The sequence below is a fragment of the Berghia stephanieae genome, chromosome 6, assembly GCF_034508935.2.
Source record: "Berghia stephanieae isolate SIO BIC M18660-M18661 chromosome 6, UCSD_Bste_1.3, whole genome shotgun sequence".
NCBI classification, from domain to species: domain Eukaryota; kingdom Metazoa; phylum Mollusca; class Gastropoda; order Nudibranchia; family Aeolidiidae; genus Berghia; species Berghia stephanieae.
Window position 1 is genome coordinate 23395424 of NC_088365.1, and position 26898 is coordinate 23422321.

Here is a 26898-nt window from a genome sequence, read left to right on the forward strand (position 1 = left end):
CAACAAAGTAAATCCAACTTTTTAATGGACCGATTTAGTGTATGTATTATATATAACATGATGTGCAGCATAACCACAGCAGTGTATGGCCGTGATCGTATAGTGGTTAGTACTTTGCGTTGTGGCCGCAACAACCCAGGTTCGAATCCTGGTCACGGCATTAAGCTGCAAATTTTTTTTTTTTTGTTTTTTTTTTCTCCCTCTCCTGTCAACGTATTTCTTTTCTTTTGCTTTTAGATTGATTCGACCTCCCTTATTTTATCCTCCTGTATTGTTTTTTCTTTCATCGTGCGTGATAGATCTTCCCTTAAATTGGAGCCCTATCTAAAATTTTTAGGTAGTCTAGTATACGATTTAGATATCATATCAATATTATGTTGAGAGAAATTAAGGATGGTTATTCCTAATAAATATTTAACATTTTTAACTAGGACTCAACAACATCCTTACTGATTATCACACTTTTGTCTTAGTCAGAAATAGAAATATAATCCTTTCTAATGTTCCTTTTTTTTGGAGATAAAGATAAATTGGAGTAAATCTGACTCATGAATGAACAACACGAAACAAACAACCTAGGCACCTCTATTTATTTATTTCATTTTTTTTCTTCGAAAAATACTCTCTCTCTCTCTCTCTCTCTCTCTCTCTCTCTCTCTCTCTCTCTCTCTCTCTCTCTCTCTCTCTCTCTCTCTCTCTCTCTCTCTCTCTCTCACACACACACACATACACACATACACACTCGTATGCACACACAAGAAAACACAAAGAAGGCATCACAAGAAACGCTAGATTCAAAGGTTCATCTATGATGCTTTGCGTTTAGCCAAAAAAAAAAACCCAGAAAAAGCCACAGCATCCGCCAGCCAGATACCCGTCTATTTTAAAAAGAATTTGTATGCTTTGGAAGTCTTTGTTTTGAGGATGAGTTTTATTTTCAACGATATCATTGCTTTGTAATGATTTGATTAGAACAATTTGTATAACATTCAACTTGTATTGAATGATTCTTTTTTTGTGACATTATGCAAAACAATTAAGTTAATAAATAGGCTTGAAAGTGAAAGCAATTACTGATCAAACAGTGTTACGTTAATTGTGGCGCCGAGAATAGATATCATATTAATATGTTGAGATAAATTAAGGATTATATTGAAGGTTTTTCCTAAATAATTAAAATGTTTAACCGTGACTCAACGGCATCCTTACGGATTGTCACACTTTTAATGTCGTTTATTTTTTACACCAAACAAAACACTCGTTCTTTCGTGGGGTTTTTTCAACATTTAATTCAGGTTGATTTTGTTTACACCAATCAGTGAAGATTTTTATTTATTCGAATAATTATTTTCGGTAATTTCATCTTTCCATTAACAAAAAATATCAGTATCATCTGCATAGTTCACAATGAGACAATTTTCAAAAGATGGTCTGCAGTCGTTGGTGTCTAAGATGTACAGGATTGGGGAATTTACTCAGCCTTGAGGACATCCGTTAGACAACGAGGGTTTGTCAGAGATATTTTAAACTTGTCACCCACTTTTACACACTGTGGTCTGTGGGTCAGAAATGTATCTTCGTGTTTGCACTGCTTTATGGTATAGTGGCAGACACTTGGCAGTATGTTGAAAGTTCAAGGCCTGTTGTGCACGTCCAAAGATGAGTAGGCTACTTATTTTAATAGCTTTTTTATATAGCGCAATATCCTAAACGTGCTCAAAGCGCATTACAAGGGGTCCCTGGCCAACAGCAACATTTAACTTAGGCGATATTATAATTTTTTTCGGACAAAGACAACGCTGTTAACGGTACCCATTTTACACCTGGGAACGGTGAGAGAATGATGTGAGTAAAGAGTCTTTTCCAAGGAATCATCTATGTGCCGAGCGAGGCTCGAACCCAGGACCCGAAAGCGAGTGTAATACCACAAGACCACATAGCCGCACTTGGAATTAAAGGCTCTTGACTCCCATTTTCTCGCCTACTTTCTTGGTTGCAAAATGATAACCTGGTTTAAACTACTACAAGTCCTTTCATTATGTTTAATATTATTGATGTCTTCAGACTTCTTTCAAAGCGTTTTGAGCATACCAAGTGAATATTGAGCTCTGAAAAATTCACTTATTTTTCACTTGCTCTTGGAATGGCCTGTATTCATTGTGGCTGTTTGTTTAATACTTCAGGAACTGGAAAAAGCCAGGATTAAGGATAGCTTCGAATGATTTCTATTAGCTATGAATAAGGAAATGAATGACAACAAAACATTAGCACACAATAATATGGCTTTATTTCATCCAATAAAATGAACTATAAAGTTTATGTAGTCTAATATTAGAACGATTTGCACGAGTTAAGCAAGTAAAGCAATGATGATGGGGGATGGTTGGGAAGACGAGGTAATGCTTTAAGGCACAGTGACTAGCTTGTTGAATGAGAGGTCAAAGCTTTGAATCCCTTTAGTATCCGAAATTAGTTTGTTTTGGGTGTTTTGTGTGTTTTATGTTTTTGTTTTGTTTTTGTTTGTTTTTTACATCAAATAAATTGTTTGAGACTGATATGATAAAAAAAAAAATAGGTATCTAAAGCAGTTGCATTTCATGTTTGTTTATATTACCGTATGACAATAACACACACACACCCTACACACACAAACACATACCTACTACTACTACTACACACACACACCCTACACACACACAAACACACACCAACACACAAACACACACACACACACACAAACACATGGCATCGTGTCATGAAATGGTGCATGTTACAGCATGGCAAATTAAAAAGGAATATTATTACTATAATTTTAATATTACATTCATCATAATATGCTAATATGCAATAAATATTATGTTTACCTATTTTAATGAAACATCGACCATACGGCCATAGATTTTGCGGGACTAAACACCCGTTTCATCGTCTCTTTAAAACAGAACATCATTTTTGTTTCAGTACCAACAAAATGTCTGTTGTTGTGGTATAGCGTTACGGTTTTAGACTCAGAGCACAACTTGAATGAGGTCCAAAGGCTCGAGTCGGTAATTATAATTAAAGCACCTCGACGGTGTGTGTGTGTCCTTAGAAATTAGACCTGACATAATTAATAGACTTTGCGTCTTTTCCGACTGTAGCAAATAATAGTCTCTGCTCAAGTTAAACGATAAAGAAATCGAGGAAAACTCCTCTTTCAAGGTGAAACGAATCGGACATAATAATATGTTGACAATTATATTTTCATTAATACAAAAATAAAGAAGAGAAATTTTCTTTTAATTTGTCTTTAAGGTTGACCTCCTAAACAAAAGAGAGAGAAGAACAAACAAGCAAAACAAACAATATGCACACAAAAAATATAAAGAAAAAAAACCCAACAAAATCAACAAAAAATTATAAATAACAAAAAAAAAAAAAATAAATAAAAAAAAAATAAATAAAAAGAACAAAAGCAAAAGCAAAAAATCTAAGATGTCTTAAATATTTTCCAGATATGAAGTGTAAGATATCTTGTTTTAAAAATTCTATTTATTAATTAGGGGACAAAACGAGATAATGATATGATGAAAGCGGGCCTCATCAGTTTGGTCATCTAGCCTTCCATTGCCATCTATGGGGGACAAGGGAGTAAAAGACTATCAAAATATTTTTAAATTTAAAAAAAAGATGAAAATTATACACTTTTAAAATGATTCAAAAATAGGATTTCGACAAAGCACAGCAGATCTGGACGTCATTAATTTCTGAGTTGATTGACAACTGAATGGCTTTTCTCTTCTCTGTCCAGCGGACATGAAAACCGGCGATCTGTGCTTAAAATTGACCCTATCAAGGTGCTCGACAGAAAGGAACAGGTCATCATCTTCAGACTGAGAACTTGACACAACCAGTTAAAAGAACATATGTGGAGGATGTCCAGAGCAGGTGCCTCTGGACAATGTGACTGCGGACTTGAAAACGAAAATGGACATCATGTCCTAATGGAATGTCCAAGGTACAACCAGTTGAGAAGAAACTTCTGGCCTGACCCAACCCCATACTCAAAGAAGCTGTACGGCAGTGAGGACGAACTCAGGACCACTGTGGGCTTCATTCACCAGACCGGACTGACCATATGACGTGACGGGAACGAAGAAGAAGAAGAAGAATGGATTATAGATAAAGCATTTTTTAAAATATATATTAAAATCAAAGGTTATTATCGGTAATCAGAGGGTCTGAGGTTCGATCGCCAGTCCAGGTTGGTTGATTTTTTGGGATTCTTTTTTTTTTTTTTTTTGGTTCTCTTTTTTTCATGTATTTTTCTCTAGGCTTGTCCGGCATTGTTTCATAATTCATAAACACACCTTGTCATATTATCTTTATCTGATACCAGTGACTGCTCCCCATTTTATTACTAAATGCGTCCTCCCGCATAATGGCATTTCTAGGCTCTAATCAACGAACACTATTATTTATAATAAAACAAAGTCGCTAACAGTGATCAAGTGAAGTAATCATTATCCAGCCAAAATTAATATCTTAAAATACCAAAAACAAAATGCAGCGAGGGGCGGTGCAAATTCACAAGTGTAAACATTTTGGCTTGCCCTTACAAGGACATACAAGGAAAAAGTAACGCTATTCAATATAAATATCTATTTGACATCTTTGGACGATAACAAACAAAAACATAAATAATAATAATAGTATTATTAGTATCAATAATAATAATAATAATAATAATAAAATAATAATAATAATAATAATAAAATAATAATAATAATAATAATAATAATAATAATAATAATAATAAAACAATAATAAGTCCGTGTCAGTCAAGACTTGAAAACACTCAAAGATAACCGGTAAACAAGAAAGTTCAATCTATCTGATAATAAAGTATAGAGAGATATAAGACAGACAGACATAGATAGGTGTGTGCATTCGACGGACGCATCTATTTCACCGATCAAGGAGAAAGCCCAAGGCGAGAAGCTCGATGACGTCATGACATAAAGGATGAATAGAAGGCAGCGACATCTATAGGGTATATGAAGTCCGAGATAGAAGGCCAATACATATGTTAAGCGTATTATTACATCACAGGCTTGGGTGTCTTTTAGTATCCCAGTCATGAATGGGATGTTGGGTTTATTTCATCCAATGGCACGTTCATAATAGAACAAAAATGGTGGTCGTAGTGGTGATGATGATGGGAACGGTGGTGATGATGACGATTTCGGTGATAACGCCGATAATGATGATTGATGATGATGATGATGATGATGATGATGATGATGATGATGATGATGATCGTGGTGGTAATGATGATGATGATGATGATGATGATGATGATAGTGATATGATGATGATGATGATGATGAGGAGGAGGAGTAAAAAGAGGAACAAGATTATGAGAAAGATGAGAAGGGGGAGATGGAGGAGAAGGAAACAGAGGAGATAATACAAAACAGGAAAGAAGGAAGAGGAGGCGAATGATAATGATGTTTCACAACAAATGTATTTTGGTCAACAAGGGCACTTCTTTTCCTCCTTTTGGGGTTCTTGTGTCGTTCGGCGCAGTTTGATGGAATCTTCAATCAGTTGTGGACGGTAATTCTTTCTGACACTTCCTGTAACCACATCAAGAAGGTACCTGGGCAGTAAACATTATTATTATTATTATTATTATTATTATTATTATTATTATTATTATTATTATTATTATATATTATTATTACTACTACTACTACTACTACTACTACTACTACTACTACTACTACTACTACTACTACTACTACTACTACTACTAGTTGCTGTAGTAGTAGTAGTTGGCCACAGAAAGATAGTGACAAGTGAGTTATTGTTATTGTGCTCAAGCTCACACATTGAAACGATCTCATTTTTTGATGAACTATTGAATATTGATGATATGCGTTTATGTAACGTACTCATAACATCCGCCAGCCAAACTTGACATAACAACACACAAAACTGTGTATGACCTTTATGTTTATATACCGATTGATAATATTTAGTGAGAACGATTCACTAACAGGCTGTCTAAAAATAATAACGAAGAACTAAGTGGCGTCATCTTTGTTCCTTCTACAACTTACTGCTCACTTTCTTTCTGTGTTCATCGCCTTGCATTGTGACTTAATATGTTGTGTAGTGACAGGTTATACTTTACGTTAACGAAGGCCAAAGTTGAACAATGATATGTACAATGAATGGAAGCCAAATGTCACTGTATGAAAATATTGTGATAAATGCTGACAAATTATAATTAGAGGACCAGTTGTGTTGACTTATAGACATGCTGCTACGGTAGATGGGTATGGCCTTAAAGAACAATCACAAGTTTATGTATAACCCTTAATTGGATTCAGTAGTCTGATGTCACGCGCCCGGCAACGGCGGCCATCTTGGTTCTAAACAAAGAAAATCATTACTTTTTATTCTTCGTGCTGGCTAGAACTTTTCATTCCCTTTTCATATGCCTTGTGATCAGAATGTGTAAAAGTCAAAACATGATCAAATTGACGGGGTTTTTTTTCCTCTGGATACGCGTTTATGCTCGCCGGGGAAATAGTTCATACGGCGTCCGCCAATGTTCTGATAGTTTAGAGCCAATGCTACTAAGTTACCATACGTCATTAGGAAGGAAGTGACGTTACGACTGTTGAAGACTATACCAAGTTCGTCGAAAGAATTTGACATGAACATAACAATATTATTATCGTCTCTCAGGCTGATTCTTGGACTAATGAAGGGTTTCTTGTCTTCGAGCTGACTGAAAACGTCACCCAGTATGCGTGGAACACCACTCGTATTTTATATCTATATTTAATCGATAGGATGCGCTTGGCTAAGAAGCTCACAACATTGCCATCCTGAATTATAACGGACCAACACACAAAACTCTGTGTAACCATTAACTATTATAGTCTGGATAATACAGTTCAGTGAACATACTTATAAACGTGGATGGCAAAACAAAACAAAAAAAAACAACAACAAAAAAAACAATAACAAAGACCCGAGTGGCGTCAACTTCATTCTATCTATAGTTTTTGGTTTGGTCTGGTGTATTCAAATATGCTCTCACCAGTTCCGTCGGGCAAAACAATACCAAATAGACCGGCTGTAACCAAAACACATGGAATAAGCAGGGTTAATCACTTATAATCTGTTGTATAAAATGTTCTCATACGAATGCCAATTGCCTACTAGGACCTATTAAAGATTTGTTTGACCGCTATATACTTAGATATAGATAGTATGAAGTAAACGTCACTCAGGTTTTTGTTATTGATCTTTGGCGCCTGCGTACTAAACTGTATTAACCAGACTAAAAACGTTCAAGGTTACACATAGTTTTATGTGTTAGTCCGTTATACTTCCGGATGGCTGTTGTCTGAGCTTCTAAACAAGCGCATACTATTTATAGAAGGACCTAAGGAACGGGACGAAGTTGACGTCATCTTTGTTATTATTTTTTAGACAGCCTGCTATAGAGGGAACGAAATTGACGTCACTCAGCTCTTTGTTATTGTTTTTAGACAGTTATTTCAGACTAGTTCTCACTAAATTATATCAATCAGACTCTAAACGTAGTTTTGTGTTTTAGTACATTTTAACTGTCTAACTTTTTGTTGTGAGTATTTTACCTAAACCCATAGCATCGATACCACTGATAATTTCTCATTTAATTATATCAATCAGACTATAGACGTCAAAAGTTACAAACAGGTTTGTGTGTTGGCATGCTTAATGTGGCTGGCGGATGTTGTTAGTATTTTACCTAAACGCATAGCATCAATATCAAAATATGGTAAGGTGAAAGGTGCTGACGTCACGACTGTTTATTGACTCTTTGAGAAACCATATAAAAGAAAGGTCCTCGTCAAGTGTTCTTATTAAAGACTTTAATGCTTTAATCGATAAATGTTAACATGAAGTATTTGTTTGGTTTATTTGATACTGTATCTATATCAATACGTTAAGGTAGACTTTTCTGGTTATATTTAATATACATAAGCTTGGTAGTTTATATGAAGAGAGAGAGAGAGAGAGAGAGAGAGAGAGAGAGAGAGAGGAGAGAGAGAGAGAGAGAGAGAGAGAGAGAGAGAGAGAGAGAGAGAGAGAGAGAGAGAGAGAGAGAGAGGAGAAGAATGTATTTCACATACTTGACAGATTCATCAACCATGATTCCTTCCATGGCCGAAGTCTCCGTCCATCCGGCGAATCCAAAATCTTCACAGACCTTGGCGATCTGCTCATTTTTCACTTCACGATTTCTGAGATCAATCTGAGCAATGAGTTAAAACTAGCAATAAATAAAAAATAAAAATAAAATGTCGAGAGAGAAAAAAAAGCAGATGTTACGATGATAACGAAAACACCAACAAGAAGATGATGATGTGACAAAGGCGCTACTTAGGCATTGCTCAGCACATAAATTAATATTTACACAACACATTGGAAGAAGCTAGTGAGAAACAGGAATGAAAATAAACCCACAAAGAAAAAACGAAGCAAACAAACAAATAACAAAACAATCAGACCAAACAACAACAAAAAAGAACCAATCCTCCCCCCCCCCCCCCCCACCAAAAACCAACAAACAAACAAACAACAACCCCCCCCCCCCCCCCTCCCCAATAAAAAGAAAGTTAATTAAAAAACGGGAGCAAAATGCATCACGACAGACGAACTAAAGCAGGGAGGTCAAATTCCCCGTTTGTGTTCAAATTATATGACCTTGGCAGGAACGTTCTACCAGCAGATAGACATGACTAAAGATGTTGATATGAAAAATCAGTGAAGAAGGAAAACCTATTGAAATGAATAAGTGTGTCGTCATTAGAAAGAACACAAGGCTGGTGGCCCATACAACTTGTCCAAATTGTGCTAGTGTTGGCCACTACGTGTAGTTTTAATCTATTAATGAAACATGAATAATCCTAGATGATTGGAAAACATCTAATAAAGCTCCAATCTGCAAAAGGATGACTTTGATGCTGTCTACTAAAAACCAGTATCATTTCTCTAACATACAATCTCTCCAAGATTCTAGAATGTATTATCTGCTATCACACTCTGGAAAGACTAGTATTTAAAAATTTGGCCTGAAAACTTGTCCTTCAGATATCGATCGATTTAAATGATCCTCATGTTGGCAAAAAACAAAACAAAAAAAAAACAACTCTCAAACCTGAGACTTCAAAGTCCCTCTAATTTTAAGCTACGCTTGTGATATAGTTGATTGGAGTGAGATACAATTTAGACTACTACTAATACTATCACAGCTGCCTGCTACAACAACGTATACAACAACAACAACAATAACAATACTACTTCAACCACTACTACTACTACTACTACTACTACTACTACTACTACTACTACTACTACTACTACTACTACTACTACTACTACTACTACTACTACTACTACTACTACTACTACTACTACTACGACTACGACTACTACTACTACTACTACTACTACTACTACTACTACTACTACTACTATTATTATTATTATTACCACTACTACTACTTCTACTATTACTAATGCTACTACTACTACTGCTACTAATGTCACTACTACTATTACTACTACTATTATGCTATTACTACTACTACTACTACTACTACTACTACTACTACTACTACTACTACTACTACTAGTGCTACTAATGTCACTACTACTACTACTACTACTATTATGCTATTACTACTACTACTACTACTACTACTACTACTACTACTACTACTACTACTGCTACTACTACTACTACTACTACTACTACTACTACTACTACTACTACTGCTGCTGCTGCTGCTGCTGTTGCTGCTGCCATTACCACTTCTAGTACCGGGTACCCAATTGACTTCATAGACACCATAAAATTACCCAATTACCTTATTGGCCACCAGTAGACATGGTAAATGCGCTCCGTCGGGCAGTCTTGCCTTGGAATCCAAATCCTGTTTCCACTTAGTCACCTTTTCAAAGCTGAGAGGATTACTTAAATCAAACATGAGAATGCATGCTTTTGCATCCTTGTAATACGCTCTTGTCATGTGTGTGAATCTCTCTTGCCCTAATGATAAAATAACTTTTTTTAAAAAAATAAAAAACAAACAAACAAACAAAACAAATTAAATACATTTCTATACAGACAATTACTGTCTCATCTTAAAAATAATTGTCTTGAAGAAAAATTTCAGTCTGCTTATAGGCAACATCATTCGACGGAAACCGCACTTGTTAGGGTTGTTAATGATCTCCTCTCTGTTATAGACAATGGTTCATGTTCTTTGCTGAATTTGCTTGACCTATCGTCTGCTTTTGATACTATTGATCACAATCTTCTTCTCAAACGTCTTGAAATTACTTATGGCGTGTCTGGTGCAGCGCTTGATTGGTTTAGGTCATATTTGTTTAATCGTAAACAGATTATTACGGTGGATGAATATAGATCGGAGGAAATCTTTCTTGATTGTGGGGTTCCCCAGGGTTCAGTACTTGGACCCGTTCTTTTTGTTTTGTACGTTGGCCCTCTGTCTAAAATCATCAGAAGTTTTGGTCTGTCTTACCATCAATACGCTGATGATACGCAATTGTACTGCGTTTCCAATATGAGAAATTTACAAGAAGTATCAGCCAATAGTAAAAATTGTATCCAAAGTGTTAAGAAATGGATGAATGAGAACAGACTGAAACTGAATGATGATAAGACGGAGGTGCTGTATGTGGGGAACAGGAAGTGGAAAAGTGAAACAGATTTGAAGTTGGGGATGCCTCTATTCAAATTGTTGACAAAGTGAAAAACCTTGGCACATTCTTAGACTCTGGACTGTCGATGGAGCATCAGGTTAATAATTTGGTTAGATCTCTCTTTTTCCAACTAAAAAAGATTGCTTTCATTAAACGGTTCATATCTGAGGATGTGACCAAGCACCTGGTTGTGTCCCTCGTACTATCGAAATTGGATTATTGTAATGCTCTGTTGTTTGGCGTTTCGCAATACAATCTGAAACGTCTTCAGATTGTCCAAAACAGCGCTGCCAGACTAGTATTTATGAAGCGTAGGTGCGACTCTGCCGGACCTCTACTTCATGACCTGCATTGGCTGCCTGTTGAGAAAAGAATTAAATTCAAAGCTTGTGTTTTAGTGTATCGTTGTCTTGAAGGTACTGCCCCTTCCTACCTTTCAGAACTAATTGAAAGATATTCAAAACCCCGCCCCTTACGTTCGGCCAGTGATTCCACAAAACTAGTTGTCCCTCGAATTCGGAAAAATGCTGGAATGAGATCCTTTTCTCATTTCGGACCCTCTATTTGGAACGCTTTACCGCAGAGCATTCGTGAAAAAGAATCTTTGTCTATTTTTAAACGTTCGCTTAAAACATATTTGTTTCGATTTTAGTAGATGATATGAGAAGCAAGATAGGTTTGGTTTGTGTTGTGTGTTGTGTTGTGTGTGTGTATGTGTGTATGTGTGTGTGCTTGTGTGTGTGAATGAGTATGTTTCAGCCAAAGTAATTTGTAATTTAAGCGCTTAGAGTCTGGTGTCTCGGAGTTATAGCGCTATATAAGTTTTCAGCATTATTATTATTATTATTATACATATAAATATCCAAATTGTTTGTTTTCACGTTAGCTTTAAAGACCAGAAAATCCAAAACACATCGGCAAGATTAAATCAAATATAAGTAGTACGCTCTTGTCATGTGTGTGAATCTCTCTTGCCCTAATGATAAAAAAAAATTTTTTTTTAATTAAAAAAACAACAAACAAACAAACAAAACAAATTAAATGCATATCTATACATATAAATATCCAAATTATTTGTTTTCACGTTAGCTTTAAAGACAAGAAAATCCAAAACACATCGGCAAGATTAAATTAAATATAAAACCCTGGGACAATATCAACTCTGCTTTGGAATTTCTCCAATGTCATCCTGCCTGAGCAAGAATTATATCAAAGTAAATCCACGATGATTGGACGTCTTCCATACGTACGTTAAAGGACGGATCTCCATGAGAATTTGTTTTTTGTTTTGTTTTTTAATTAGGTGCTCTTTCTGTTTCTCGTGGCTAAATTTGAGAATTCACGCAGTCTTACATTAAGAGCTAAATCACAATGGTCTTTGGTCAGATGAAATAGGAATACGCATAAATTCCTACCTGCCTAATATTATGGAAAATTCGTAGAATTACCAAATTTTGACTCCAATTTCAGAACTTGATGAGCATCAATAAGTCATTAAAACGTGTGCGTGGATTGAACATGAAAGTTGATGCCAGACTCCATAATATTATTAATGATTTTGAATTGTTAATTAATCAATTTGACGGCAAAATGTTGAATCTTAAAGATAACTATATCGAGGGACTACAACTTTTATCTCTGAAAAATTATGAATTATTCGATTTCGAGTAGGCAGGTGTGACATTTATTGCTGTTTCTGGATACCCCTATGGCACAATGCAATACGACACTGTCTGGAAGGTTCTTTGACGTGTTTGGAAGATTTCTCATGACAAGTGATTGAAATTGCTGTTTTGTCTGTGTTGATGTGTTTTAGGCGTAGTCTTCGACTATAGGTAATGTTATTACATCTCAGTTGAAAACGTTACCATTATCTGAACAGTTACGGAGAGTTGTTATTGATAAATGCACCAGACAGCATACTGTATAATAATAGCCCTCTCTGGAAATTTGTAGGTACAACTTTTTTTGTACGGTCAATTTAATGTCTACTGTGAATCTGTCATTGTATAAACAACTACGGCTGTACATCCAAATTTCCTAACACACCAATTAAATTCTTAAAATATTACCGTAAAATAGACTATCAATTTCATTCTTAAAACAGGAAACACAAGATGCAGCTCTTGCTTTGGGAGGTAGACTAGACCATTCCCAAGATAAGTTTCGGTTAACATCGAATATCTATCTTTATAGATTTAAAGACCCTGCTTTCTTAAAAGTTGAAGAATATCTGAATATATTTGAAGATTCCCTGATATCGAATTTATGTAAAGATGTACAAACTGATTCAGATCGCCCCTCGAACAAGGTCATTTCACAGACCTACGGATCTTTTCACCGAAACAATTTTCAAATAAATTGAACAATACTTGTATCTAACAGAATTTAAATTGACGTTTTTTGAACAACTTTTAAAGGCATGTTGTGTTTCATTTTGTTTTGTTTTGTTTCATTTTTTCATCAAAAAACATATTACCTGCAATGTCCCATAGCTGTAATTTGATTTGGTTGTTATCCCTCCCTGGAATGATCTTGAGAGCGAAATCAACTAGAGAATGGAATAAAAGTTATTATTAGTTTTAGGAGGACTTCAGTTTTTATATAATACAAGCAATCTAAGAGATATGCTCCGGTAATCATGAATAAACGGCTGAAACGTGTTTATGGTGAGTTGGTATTAAAACAGTTCAAAGGTTGATTAAATTCTTTACTGGAACTGATGAAACGTGTTTATGGTGAGTTGGTTTTAAAACAGTTCAAAGGTTGATTAAGTTCTTTACTGGAACTGATGCTGTCTCCACCAACACCAATGAGTGGACACACGGTGCATCAACCTCGGAAAATCAAAAACAAAAACATTATGAACTTAATCGAGCTAATCGCCGGATAAAACAATCAGACTTTTCACAAAGGCTTGGAATTTCATAGGGAAGAGATGGATATATCGTTGGAGATCCTGGGTTACAGAAAGGTATGTGCCCGCTGGATGCAATCATTGGTGCATCAATGGCGGCTAAGTGTGTGGATGAGAACGGTGACTATGCATACAATTGAAATAATAAACCGAAAGGACATATTCCAAGCTTTGTTTTGATATATTTTTCAATTTCGTATCTATTATAGTTTTGAAATGACAAAAGCCGCGTCCAGACTTTTAAGAGTATTTTTGTACACACGGATTTGGTGGCATGATAAGAAATCCCTCAGGAATTCGTGTGAAATGAGCCTAATCTTCATGCACATATTTGGAGGTCAGACGTCCGAAACAATTGTGGGCTTGATTTCATATTGTTGTAATGGACACTATTTTGATTTGGTTTGAGAGTAATTTCCATGACAACAATAAGACCATAAGACCATTTGGTGTTTTCAGACCTACACATAAGTACACATCTGTCCAAGTCTATGTCCACGTATTTGCAGGTTCGAACACAAGTATTATATGTTCAATTAAACATTGTTGTCATGGTCAGCAGTATTTTGATTTGGTTTGAGAGTATCCATAACAATAATGGGTCCATTACAAATCAGGTTATCAGGCGTGCTAATACCGATCTCAGGATTCAAAATATTTATGACAATGCCAATGCCAATGAGATATCATCATCTTTTCATACAAAATGGAAACTCATAAATCCACCCTAGGTGTGGTACAAATAGTACTACTTTCTCTCCGTTCCTTTGCTGCCCCTACGCTTTGTGCATGATGTATTCCTTCGTCGAAATGAAACGTTTATTAGAAGAAAAATAAGCTTTATACTTCTCTTGACATCAGACTTGTGGTCTAAATTTATCGAACAACTTTAAACAGAAGTCATTTAAATTTGTAAAAAAAAAAGCATCTAAAAGTTGATATGCGTTGGCCTTCAAAATAAAACAACCAACCAACCAACCAAACAACTAACCAACCAAACACCTAACCAACCAAACAACTAACCAACCAACCAATCAACCAACTAGAAGAATTAAAAGTAACGATTTTCTTTATTTAGAACCAAGCTGCTCGTTGCTGGGCGGATGTGACATCATACCATTGAATCCAATTGTCAAGTATTCATTGGATAAGTGACAATGAAAGTCACGTGACTGTACTGTCTATCTTGGGTAATCTAAAAAGTCAGTAATGTAAAATATGTAATGAACCACTTGGCCATAAATGATTTGGGATCTTTGGTTACTTAAATGCAAATCTGTACCACGTCGTTTGTGACTTTGGTGCACATATTTATATTTTTCAGGTCTTACAACCAAACACATTTATGGGTTGGTTTTAACATTGTTGTCATGGACAATGTTTTTTGTTGGTTTGAGAGTATTTCCATGACAACAATGAGACCATGACAGTTTGGATTATCAGACCTGCAAATAAGTACACCTGTCGCTTATACTATCTGTTTATGTCAGGGTTACCAAAAGAAATGATTACAAACGTAAATCGTAAAGAATTTCCTGAAATCAATTCGTGTCACATCACGCCAGTTCATCTGAACCAGGCCGTGGGATTTGATATAAAGGTTGAAATGAGAAGAATTACACAATTTCCATGATGGAAGCGTATTATGATATAACATATTATTCTACAACACAATTGGTCGAATTGTGAATTCATATGAGTGATGAACCATCCATTTACCGATCACTTGGAATCTTTCCGTCTAACTGATCACACGCATTTTTGGTCTCTCTCTCGTATTGGTGACGAGAATTATAATACTACCCAGCTATTGTAGGAATCTTTACTTCTTTTTGTAATTTTTTATTAAGTTAATGATGTGTTTTATTTCTTGAGTGTATTTCAGTGGATTATTGTGTATCGTGTTTTAAATAATTCGTTACATTGATTTAATTTTGTATAATCACTGTGTCTGCAGATTGAGAGTAAGTTGCCTCATTTAACTTTAACACCCTGCCTTTTCCATGATTATACAAGCATCGCCGTTTCTTATCTTTATTACGTTTTTATATATATAATTGATAGCTATTCAGTAGCTGCTATATGATATTTTTGTTATGATTTTGAGGAGTTCTATTTAGTTATTTATATGTTTTAGGTGTTTTTTGCTCATGGATTGTTTAGTTGTAGGAACTTGGCTGCTAGATAATAGATTTTAGCATACTTGGGGACGAATACGATGAGGGCGCGGTTGGACATTATTGCACAACCCGGCATCATCAGTGTTCCTCAGTCCCCTGTTTTAGGGGGTTCAAAGGAACTGATTACGTCTTAGACGTGATTTCCACACGTCTTTTTCTGGTAGGGATGTTCCTGAATCCACGGGAAATGACATAAGTTACGTCAGGACAGAACATCAGAGGTTCACATTAGTCTTGTTTCAATAATTTGTCACATCAAACTATGGGCATAATCATAATATGAGGGGTGTGGCCATATCGGGGACTAAGGGTGTGGTTTAGTTTTGGAGCGGTCTGATTCGAGGGATATAGACGGAATGACTACACCCAAACACAGCGAATGTTATGAGGCTTGATCTAATCAGTCAGATGCATAGCCCTACAATGATTCTTTTAGTACGCCATGGTCAGATGTCACGGGTTTGAAGAAGAATTATCCATATAATTAATATTCATTAGCAACGTGCATCCTTAGTGGTATCTGGTACTTAGCACCCCCCCCCCCCCCCCCCCACATAGACACATAGATAACACAGGACGGTAGTCTGTGGATACACTCAGTAAGTGTAGAGGAATATAGCCACGCCCCTGGGACAGTCGCAAGGCTCAACTATGTAAACTATCGGTAACCTACGATGGAGACGTGAAAATTAGGGGCTCCTTCTATTCTATATGGGCGTGTTCAATGTCAAGTCAGTAAAAGTGGCATTTGTGTATTGATGGTGTGTGATTAACTAAAATACACGCCTTTTCTGCCCACTGTATCTTACCTTATAGTTAAAATTACTCAAAAATTAATCATAAATTACTCACTGAATAGAAACCTTCGAAACCCGTGCCTAATTTACTATACGTTTGATGCTTATATCATAATTTTAATATGATAGATGGGATAGATGCCAGGACATCATTGAGTACTATAAGTAGAATTTGGATAGATGCATTTGCTTCCATGGCCAGTGTTGCGGTAAGTCGCGTCTGGAGGGTAACAGTCGTGACGTCACTTCCCTCGTATAGAATACGTATAGTAACCTACGGATCATGTTTTTTTACTTTTATACAGTCGGATCACATGACAGGTGAGAGTTCTAGCCAGAATGAAGAATAAATAGTGCTAATTTTCTTTGCTGGGCGGACGTGACTTCAGACTATTGAATCCGATTGACACCCCCTCCCTTTACTTTGAGTAGATGAGACGATGAGACGCTTCGATATTACTAAGAGTCGGAATAACATGACATTTCGCGGTTATAGCTTTTAGATCTCGCAAAGCCATCCAAACGCTGTGGTGGAGTAGCTCTTTGATGTCATCGCTTCCATCGCTCGTTGGGTATTGCAACTACCCTCTGGTGGTGCGGAAGGTGTTACATATTTTGCATAACAATAACGTAATCCCGGGACGGGAGGTAGCGTCTTTGTTTCGGCCGGCCAGTTAAAGAGCATGTGATTAGTCGAACACGTTGAAATGCTTGACTCACAATTCTACAGGAATGGACAGTGTCGGTTGATCAAAGAATATAACATTGTTGTTTACCAACCATTTTTCCACTCTGAAGTTCCTATCTCTCCATTATAATAAAATTGATACTACGAATGACAAAATCGACCAACAAATTAGGGAGTTACAAGTTATTCATAATAAGAATAGGTACTTTTAAAAGTTTACAATAATCCTTATCTAAGTCACTTTTCATCATCAAAGTCGAACCTTTTTCCTGATTTTTATCAAAGTACAATGTTAATAATTTTCACCCGCGGATAATATGGGATCCATATCTACATGTTTTAATTTTTTGAATCAAAGCTGGAAACATCCTGAGAAACTGGAAATCCTGTCATTTTCTTCACAACGATTAGGTTTTACTGATTGAGAACAGTCTTGACTACTCCGCCCATGGATATTTGGTGGCTGTCGCTATGGGCGGGTTGAATTTTAGAGTTAAAGCGGCCTTGGCTATTGTTGTGACAGCGCGGGATCATTATGGCGCGGAGTTGCTTAGTTGATGTTGAATAATGCAATGTTTATACAAGAGGCGATATGGCTAACCTGAGAGTACTTCGGTGTATTTATTTCAATTGCACTGCAGTATAATAGATTACACCCTTTAATGCTATTTATTTTTGGAACCATAATTCTTAGGCAATAATAATTATGATTTTTGGTTGTTATTATGTGCCGTTGGCTTCGGGGGAAGAATGGCGATTTTTTAATCGTTATCTATATTTTAATGGGGTATATCTTCTGACATCTATGGCTAGCAGCCAGCGACATCTATACGAAGGCCTTGCTAGCAGCTCTATCGTCGCATGAGGTTCTCACATGTTTTGGCTTAAGTTCGTTTTGGAACGGGGTAATTCGGTTACTATCGGCTCTTTATGATTATGCTGAGGAACATAGAAGGGATGAGTTATGGGCCTTGTTATCCAGTTATTATTCTCTTTACCGACATGTGAGAAACTATGATGGAGGCTATGTGAGCTAGACCTGTAACGATTATCTACTCATAACCAATTATCCGCGGATTAAAAAATATTGACAAAATGTTTATAATGTGCGGCTATGCTATGTGGCCTTGTGATATGACACTCGCGGTCGGATCGGAAGGTGTCGGATTCCAGCCTTGCTTAGGGGTATAGTTGAGTGCTCGGGAAAGGCTCTTTTTTCACATTCCCAATGATTTACTATATTATATACTTGTTGCTTTCTCTCACCTACTCAGGTGTAAATGTGTATTTGACCATTAACGTGCTGTCTGGGAATTTGGTAATATCGACCAATATCATTGACATCTAGTAGCGTTCTACATTTTAAATGTTGCTGTTGGACAGTGACCCTTTGTAAAGCGCTCTGAACACATTTAGTGGATTTGCGCTATATATATATATATATATATATATATATATATATATATATATATAAATATATATATAAGATCTTATTTGTATGTAAATATGACCGTCTATAATATGATCGCATTTCCTTAGGGTCGGATTACTTTGGAGAATTTCTAGTCTATTTGGCAATGCGTCTGTTGATTTCTAACAACGAAGCCATCTCACACCCTCACAAGACTATATATGTTTCTTCTTTATGCCATGATGGTGGACCTCCATTCACTCAGGGGGCATATCTTAGCACAGTTTTTTGTTACAAAGGATTGGAATGAAGACTTCAAGATTTTGTCTTCTCTATGCCTAATTATAGGACTAATATGACAACAATGATTTATTGGAACTGGTTTATATATACAGACACTGACATTTTTTCAATACTCATTATATGCTGTTATGATGGCATATTATAATGACGATATATCATTTTTGTTTTTTGTTTGTTTTTGTTTTTCTATCAGGAACATAGACAGTGTCAATTGTTCATATTTCATTAGATGCTTTTACGATGGCATATATTACTGATGATTTTGCACCTTTTTCATCAGGAGCTTATTATTACTACGGTATTCGTACTAGGAGAGGAGCATAGGCTTTTTGCTCTCGATACCTACTATGCTAGTGGGGGAATGATTTTTGTAGCTGCTAGCATGGTTTATATTGGACCGTGAGGGAGATAGAAGGTCTTAGTATATCATCAATTTTCTCAGCTTTACACTGGTTATGGTAGTATGACAGAGAATCTAACAGTTAGTGGTACTAACAATTGACTAGTGTATTATATGTATACAAACATTCTGTATCTGCTTTATCCATTACACACACATATCTATCTGTTTTTATATGGGCATATTCTAATGATAATAGATTCAGTTTAGTACGAGTGGACAGGAATGAAATAGGATTACTATATTAGCACCGAGGATTGATTAATTTAGTCTTGGGTTCAGTGTAAAGTTGTTTTTCTCTCGAGGAATATTTTTTTGATGGTTAGACCTCGGCTGTCTTCACCCGTGTATTCACGTTTGAGAAGTCATAGGTGCAACACGCCAGACTATGGAACCCTCTTGTGAGGTTTCGGACATAGCTTATATGTCCAGGATTGATCATCCTTTTTCACTGTCATTACGACTCTAATGACCTACGGGACTCTAGGTGCTTAATCTTTTGTCCTGGCCCGGGGTAGTGTGCACTAAGTCACCTGTCACCGGCACGGTTTTCTGCCGTTATACGTTAGACAACCCAGACATTAGATGTCTGAGGCTCTGTCTAGGCCTCATCAGCCAGATTGTTTGTATCAAGCAATCTTTATGTATGACCCACATCATTTCCAGACTCTGGCTGCCTAAGCCTTTGGCCCTGGACCGGAGATAGTATTGACTAAGCAAGTCATCTATCAATGGTACGGTTTTCTGCCGTTTTTTAGCTCTTTTGACATTCATATGTTAGACATTTGAGACGATTTTTTCTCATATGCGTGGGTCATACATTAAGTTAGTTTTTCTCTCTGATGTAGATCTATGCTGCTTCGCTCATACTATTTGAGTTTGGAGCAGGCATAGGTAAAGTTTGTCAATGCCAGGGAACCCTCTTGTGAGGTTCCGGACATAGCTTATATGTCCAGGATTGATTATCCTTTTTCACTGTCATTACGTCTCTAATGACCTACGGGACTCTAGGTGCTTAATCTTTTGTCCTGGCCCGGGGGTAGTGTGCACTAAGTCACCTGTCACCGGCACGGTTTTCTGCCGTTATACGTTAGACAACCCAGACATTAGATGTCGAGGCTCTGTCTAGGCCTCATCAGCCAGATTGTTTGTATCAAGCAATCTTTATGTATGACCCACATCATTTCCAGACTCTGGCTGCCTAAGCCTTTGGCCCTGGACCGGAGATAGTATTGACAAAGCATGTCATCTATCAACGGTACGGTTTTCTGCCGTTTTTAGCTCTTTTGGCATTCATATTTTAGACATTTGAGACGGTTTTGTGTCTCAAATGTTTGGGTCATACAATAGTTATTTTTATTTATTTATTTTGATGTAGATTTATGGTGCTTCGCTCGTCCTATTTGTGTTTAGGGGCAGGCATAGGAATAAGTTGTCAATGACATGAAACCTCTTTGTGGGGTTCCGGACATAGCTTATATTAACTTATATTATGTCCAGGATCGATCATCCTTTCTTACTGTCGTTACTATTCTAACGAACTACATAAGCTTAATCTTTGGGTCTGGAGTAGTGCCGCGCTGAAGACCGGTCTAGACCGCGGTCCGACGGTCTTTTAGCTGTGAACCGAAGACCGGTCCCATAGGGGAAGATCGGCGGCGGTCCTCACTTTTATCACCTTTCAACTGTGCGGGGCGGTCCTGCAAGGACCACGGTCCTACGGTCTCGCGCATAGCCTACTACTTCCCCAGCGCAGGGTTGCAGATTATTTTTCAATAAAATGCCAGGGGAAGACTCAAAAATGCCAAATACTCAAAAGATGCAAGTCTGTTGACTCCCACCCCACTAAGAAACTACTCACTTTTGATAGACAATTTACTATCATATCCTGGTGGCTTGCGTGTTTTCTTTTCTTTTTCTTTTATTTTTATTTTTTTGTTTTTTTTTGAATTATACTAAATTTCCTGTTGGGGTAATTATTTACCTACTGACTACTAAGTGGAGTGCTAAACCACTACACCACGGTTGGATTTTAAGAATGAAAAAGAAATGTGAAGATGTTTGTTTTTACGCGTTTAGAAATAATTAAGAAAAGGTGTCATTTGAAGTATAATATACAAGAAAAGAAAATGCCAAATGAAAATGCCAAATGCCAAATGATTTTTCTAATGCCAAACGGTTTTCAAAAATGCCAGATTTTTGGAATCTGGCATTTAAAATGCCAAACTGGCAACCCTGCCCCAGCGATTCGTTGCTTCGGTTGCCTATCTTCCACCAATCACCACCCATCCCACTTAATTAATCGCACCCACCCCCCTTTGCCATACACTAAACGACACAGACGACCATACAGGCAGACGACCACCAACCTCCACTCCGCAAACCGCCCTTTCGTGTGTGAGATGGGGGAAACAGGAGGCGCACGCCTTGGACGATTCCATTATACGGGGTAAATTTCAAAATGTACTACACCATAATGATCGCAATGACAATGATCTATGGTGAAGGCATGACCCCTCTTCTCTAATGGGTTATTGTTTGAAATGTATGTGACTACTAAAGATGTGTGTGTGTGTGTGTGTGTGTGTGTGTGTGTGTGTGTCGAACCTAGCAAGTAGCAAATCCGATTTTTTGTTTTCTTTTGTCCATCTCTTGTCACCACTCCTTTCTATCGCAGTGTTGTCATTTAAAATAATACAATAATATTAAAATTTCGTTGGTGTTTTTACTAATCAAATAATATGAGTTTCATTAGTTTCTTCCTTCCAAAAAACCAGTTATAACGTCTGAATTTTAAAAAAGTCCAATAGAATATTTGGGGACCCCGATAGCTCAGTTGATAGAGCACTCTCTTTATACGCAAAGGGCCAGAGATCGATCCCGGGTGCAGTCGATTTTTTTCTGAATCCCTGTCTACTCAGCAATGAATGGGTAGCTGAGTTTGTTAGATCTGGCGAAAAGTCACCATCGACCCCTCTTATTACCTCATCCACCCCCTCTTATTATAACTTCACGTCTCTCTCTTACTCTTCAATGCTCGCTGCCCTCTAATGTGTGTGTGTGTGGGGGGGGGGGGGGGGGTAGGAGTTGCATGTGTGTATCAACGCCACGAACAACTCGATCAACGCCTTGGGCGATGCCATTATCTCCGTTAATGGGGATAAATTTCAAATTTTATTAAATTATCGAAGTAACAATGAAGTACGGTGAGCAAATAAAGAAGGCATCACCCCTCTTCTCTAATTGGGTTACAATTTGAAATGAGTGTGACTACTCCGTGTGTTTTACTCCTGTAGACCACGGTTTTCATCGTGTAGCGGTCTTTAACGGTTCAAGAATGAACGATCCCATGGTCTCAAAGGTCAAACCGGTTCGAATTTCCAACAGTCTCTCAGGAATGTTCAATGTCGAAAAGGACCGGTCCTAGGACCGGTCCTTGCGGTCTTCATTTCCCAAGGACCGTAGGACCGTGGTCCTTAAGCTTGCCAAGGACAGCCCCGCACTAGCCTGGAGCATACAGGTGAGAGAACATTTATTTCAATTTTTCATCATGTGAGATAGCACATATTATAATTGTTGGATATTTACTCACTGCATAGGGATTGTTGGGTTTGGATAGGGATACCTATGAGATTTCCACTCGTGTTTTTGGCGTTTGGAATAGTCATTGGTACAAATAGCAATGCTAAGGAACCCTCTTGTGAGGTTCCGAACATACCTTATATTATGTCCAGGATTGATCATCCTTTTTCACTGTCATTACGACTCTAATGACCTACGGGACTCTAGGTGCTTAATCTTTTGTCCTGGCCCGGGGGTAGTGTGCACTAAGTCACCTGTCACCGGCACGGTTTTCTGCCGTTATACGTTAGACAACCCAGACATTAGATGTCTGAGGCTCTGTCTAGGCCTCATCAGCCAGATTGTTTGTATCAAGCAATCTTTATGTATGACCCACATCATTTCCAGACTCTGGCTGCCTAAGCCTTTGGCCCTGGACCGGAGATAGTATTGACAAAGCAAGTCATCTATCCATGGTACGGTTTTCTGCCGTTTTTTTTTTTAGCTCTTTTGGCATTCATATTTTAGACATTTGAGACGGTTTTGTGTCTCAAATGCTTGGGTCATACTATAGTTATTTTTTTTTTTTATTTTTCAGGTAGATCTATGCTGCTTCGCTCGTGGTATTTGCGTTTGGAGCAGGCATAGGTAAAGTTTGTCAATGCCAGGGAACCCTCTTGTGAGGTTCCGGACATAGCTTATATGTCCAGGATTGATCATCCTTTTTTACTGTCATTACGTCTCTAATGACCTACGGGACTCTAGGTGCTTAATCTTTTGTCCTGGCCCGGGGGTAGTGTGCACTAAGTCACCTGTCACCGGCACGGTTTTCTGCCGTTATACTTTAGACTACTCTGACCATAGATGTCAGGTGCTTTGTCTAGGCCTCATCAGCCAGATTGTTTGTATCAAACGATCTATTTACGTCTGATTTTTATTCGGTCGGGGCTTTGACTGTTAGTCGGCCTCTGTTCCGGACCAGGGATAGTATGGGACGGGGCTTTGACTGTTTGTCAGCCTCGGTTCCGGACCAGGGATAGTATGGGACGGGGCTTTGACTGCTAGTCAGCCTCGGTTCCGGACCAGGGATAGTATGGGACGGGGCTTTGACTGTTTGTCAGCCTCGGTTCCGGACCAGGGATAGTATGGGACGGGGATTTGACTGTTAGTCAGCCTCAGTTCCGGAACAGGGATAGTAGTATGGGACGGGGCTTTGACTGTTAGTCAGCCTCTGTTCCGGACCAGGGATAGTATGCACTCAGTCAACTATCACTGTTTGCCTGATTTTTAGACTTTGTAAGGTGGGCAGTTATTTGCTAGGGTCAAAGTGCCTTGATGACCCTGATAACTTTTGGGTTTTTTTGTGAATGGCTTCTCAGCTTTGCCCGGGGCCAGGGATAGTATGCGCTTAGTCATATATCTCTGCTGGATTACCTAACTTTGCATACTGGGTGTCAGGGATATCTGTTGTGTAGGGGTGGTTTACCTCTTGATTTTGGATTATACATATCCTTAATAGACCTGGTTGGATTTTTTGTTCACATCTTTTTAAACTAGATATTTTATAGACATCTCCTTACATATGGCGTTAGACAGGCGCTCTTTAATAAGAGCCGTGGTGTATTCACTCAGAGTGGCATTACTTAACACTCTGTATTGGTTGATTTGACAACATTTTATGTTACTTGGACCATTAGCCTAGGTGGTTTAACATTTTCATACTTAGTAGGGAGTCCTTCGATCAGACATTTGCGCTGGATAAAGGGGGAGCTGGTTTTCAACAGGTTTGCCATCTCTGGAAAGAATTTCTGATGATATTAGTATTAGATTCTAGATCTTTATTGATTGGAGACTATGGGTAACGACTTATGGTTGTGAGGCTGATGCACTAACTTTTATACTTAGGTTTTTATCAGTGTTGTTAATATACAATGACCTACAGTATATTTTCCCTTGTTTCGATTGAAATTGTTTGGGATTTTTAGCAACTATTTTGTGTATAATTTTTTAATGCATACATACAACATGGGTCTTGATTCCCGTTTAAATGCAATAGGCTCATCGACCCACGATTTGCGGCAGTCTTAGTTTCCAGCATAGTGTAATATACACATGATGTGGCACGGATATCGGTATATTTAGTTCATTTTATTATTTAAGTGGGCCGGAGCAGAATTTGTCAGATTGTTCCATGGAGGTCTTTGTATATTTGGTTACAAAGCTGCACCAGGGGGAAACTGGTGACGATGAGGATTAGGGACGTGTGAGGAATGATGATGAGATGATGATGAGGATGATGATAATAGCGATGGTGATGGTGAAGAGGATGAGGAGGATGAGGCTGTCTGAGTCACATCTTATTGACAAGGAGTGAAGACAGATGGATGTTTATGAAGGTGAAAGGAGAAACTAATGTAGTATCTTAAACATTTTAATTGGTGAACATGTCCGATTAGGCAATTGTCTTTCGGCTTGGGCAGGCATGCCTGTTATGACTGATGGGACTGGTCGGTTTGTCAGAACTTCAGGTTTCGGGCGTGTCCGATGTTGGTTTCTGGTGTGAACGCTGGTAGGAGTTAATCTCTTATTCTGTAATGTGAGTCACTTACTTTAGCCTAGTATGGGGATGATTCTTCCTGGTTTGAGTTCCAGTTGGTGACATTCACGAAGATTTTCTTTGTACTTGTTCGATTGTATTTAGGTGGGCTTTGTTGATTCGGGCTTGATTGATGCATATTCTAGTATTTATGCCTAATCAAGGCAGGATTAGCGGGTGTTTTAACTCACTCAATCCTAGAATTTTTTGCTACTTTTCAAAATTGGATATATTAAAAATGAGCATATACATAGACATTTTCGTTCAACCACCATTAACATGTAAAACTAAAAACATTAGCTTTGATACTACGCCTATAATTTGTCGCATATAATACGTAATAAATAGGCATGGGCAAAAGTAACCCTGTTAAACTACGGATATAGTCAGTTTTAGGGTTGAGCGAGTTAATGGCCTTAGGGATGGATCCAGAGGCCTTATGAGTTATAAACTGTCGCCTCTATGTTATGGAGGTTCTGATCCCAGCCCGAGGACTTGCTTGTTGTCTACGTGCCATCATCGCTGCTACGTGCTAATGTTTGACTTATATTATTAGCTTGTGGTGTTACTGGAATGATTATTATAGTCCCGACTCCCATGTAATTTTGACGTCATTTAAGACAATTGCGTCGACTGGTGTTTTGTTGTTAGGAGTGGCCAGGGAACATAAATACTACCCTGTTGGTTGAACTGTTGTATAAAATCAACGATTTGTTCACTTTTGGTGGTATGACCATGGCCTTCACTTTTGACTGAAATATTTGGTAGAGTCAGGCTATTTTACGGAAGCTACAGTTTAGGTGTTTCTGTAGGGTGCATGCATGTGTAACTCTGGTTATCAATTACTCTCTTCGTACAACAGACCTTACCCTATTGTCACGCAGGGTGGTATGCATTAACTATAATGGATTCGTTGATTTGGACTAATAATGTAGCGGATATTTCATTATATTTTACGATTCATTTAGTTAGTCTTGAAGCGATAATATTTTGTGGCTTTTTATCGTTTTACATCGCGTGCTACTATATGACTTTGAAGTCTCATATGAATTCACAATTCGACCAATTGTGTTGTAGAATGGATAGATAAACGATACTTACCAAAGTTGAAGTTTGTCTGTTATTCTACAACACTGGTCGATTGTGAATTCATTTGCCCTCCCTTACCATAATTATCATAATATACCCTCCCCTCTAGTTCTGTTGATAGATTTATATTATCTTCATACAATCCATGAGCAGTTTATGTTAGAGTTGGGTAGTATCTGG

At 37.6% G+C, this 26898-nt stretch overlaps 1 protein-coding gene and 1 non-coding gene across 2 annotated transcripts in view; one reads left to right on the forward strand and one right to left on the reverse strand.

The window, feature by feature from the left end:
• Nucleotides 1–88: 88 nt before the first annotated feature.
• Trnah-gug (transfer RNA histidin (anticodon GUG)) lies at nt 89–160 on the forward strand. The gene has a single exon. It is a non-coding gene; the product is annotated as a tRNA-His (tRNA).
• Nucleotides 161–5088: 4928 nt separating this feature from the next.
• LOC144975653 (ras-related protein Rab-7L1-like) overlaps nt 5089–26898 on the reverse strand; it is a 41647-nt gene continuing 19837 nt past the window's right edge. Inside the window, exons 4-7 of the mRNA XM_078919840.1 lie at nt 13256–13327; nt 9918–10099; nt 8178–8299; nt 5089–5641 (exon numbers count right to left, since the gene is read on the reverse strand). Coding sequence (XP_078775966.1) covers nt 5515–5641; nt 8178–8299; nt 9918–10099; nt 13256–13327 — 503 coding nt within the window. The 3' untranslated portion in view covers nt 5089–5514. The remainder of the gene's footprint in view (nt 5642–8177; nt 8300–9917; nt 10100–13255; nt 13328–26898) is intronic.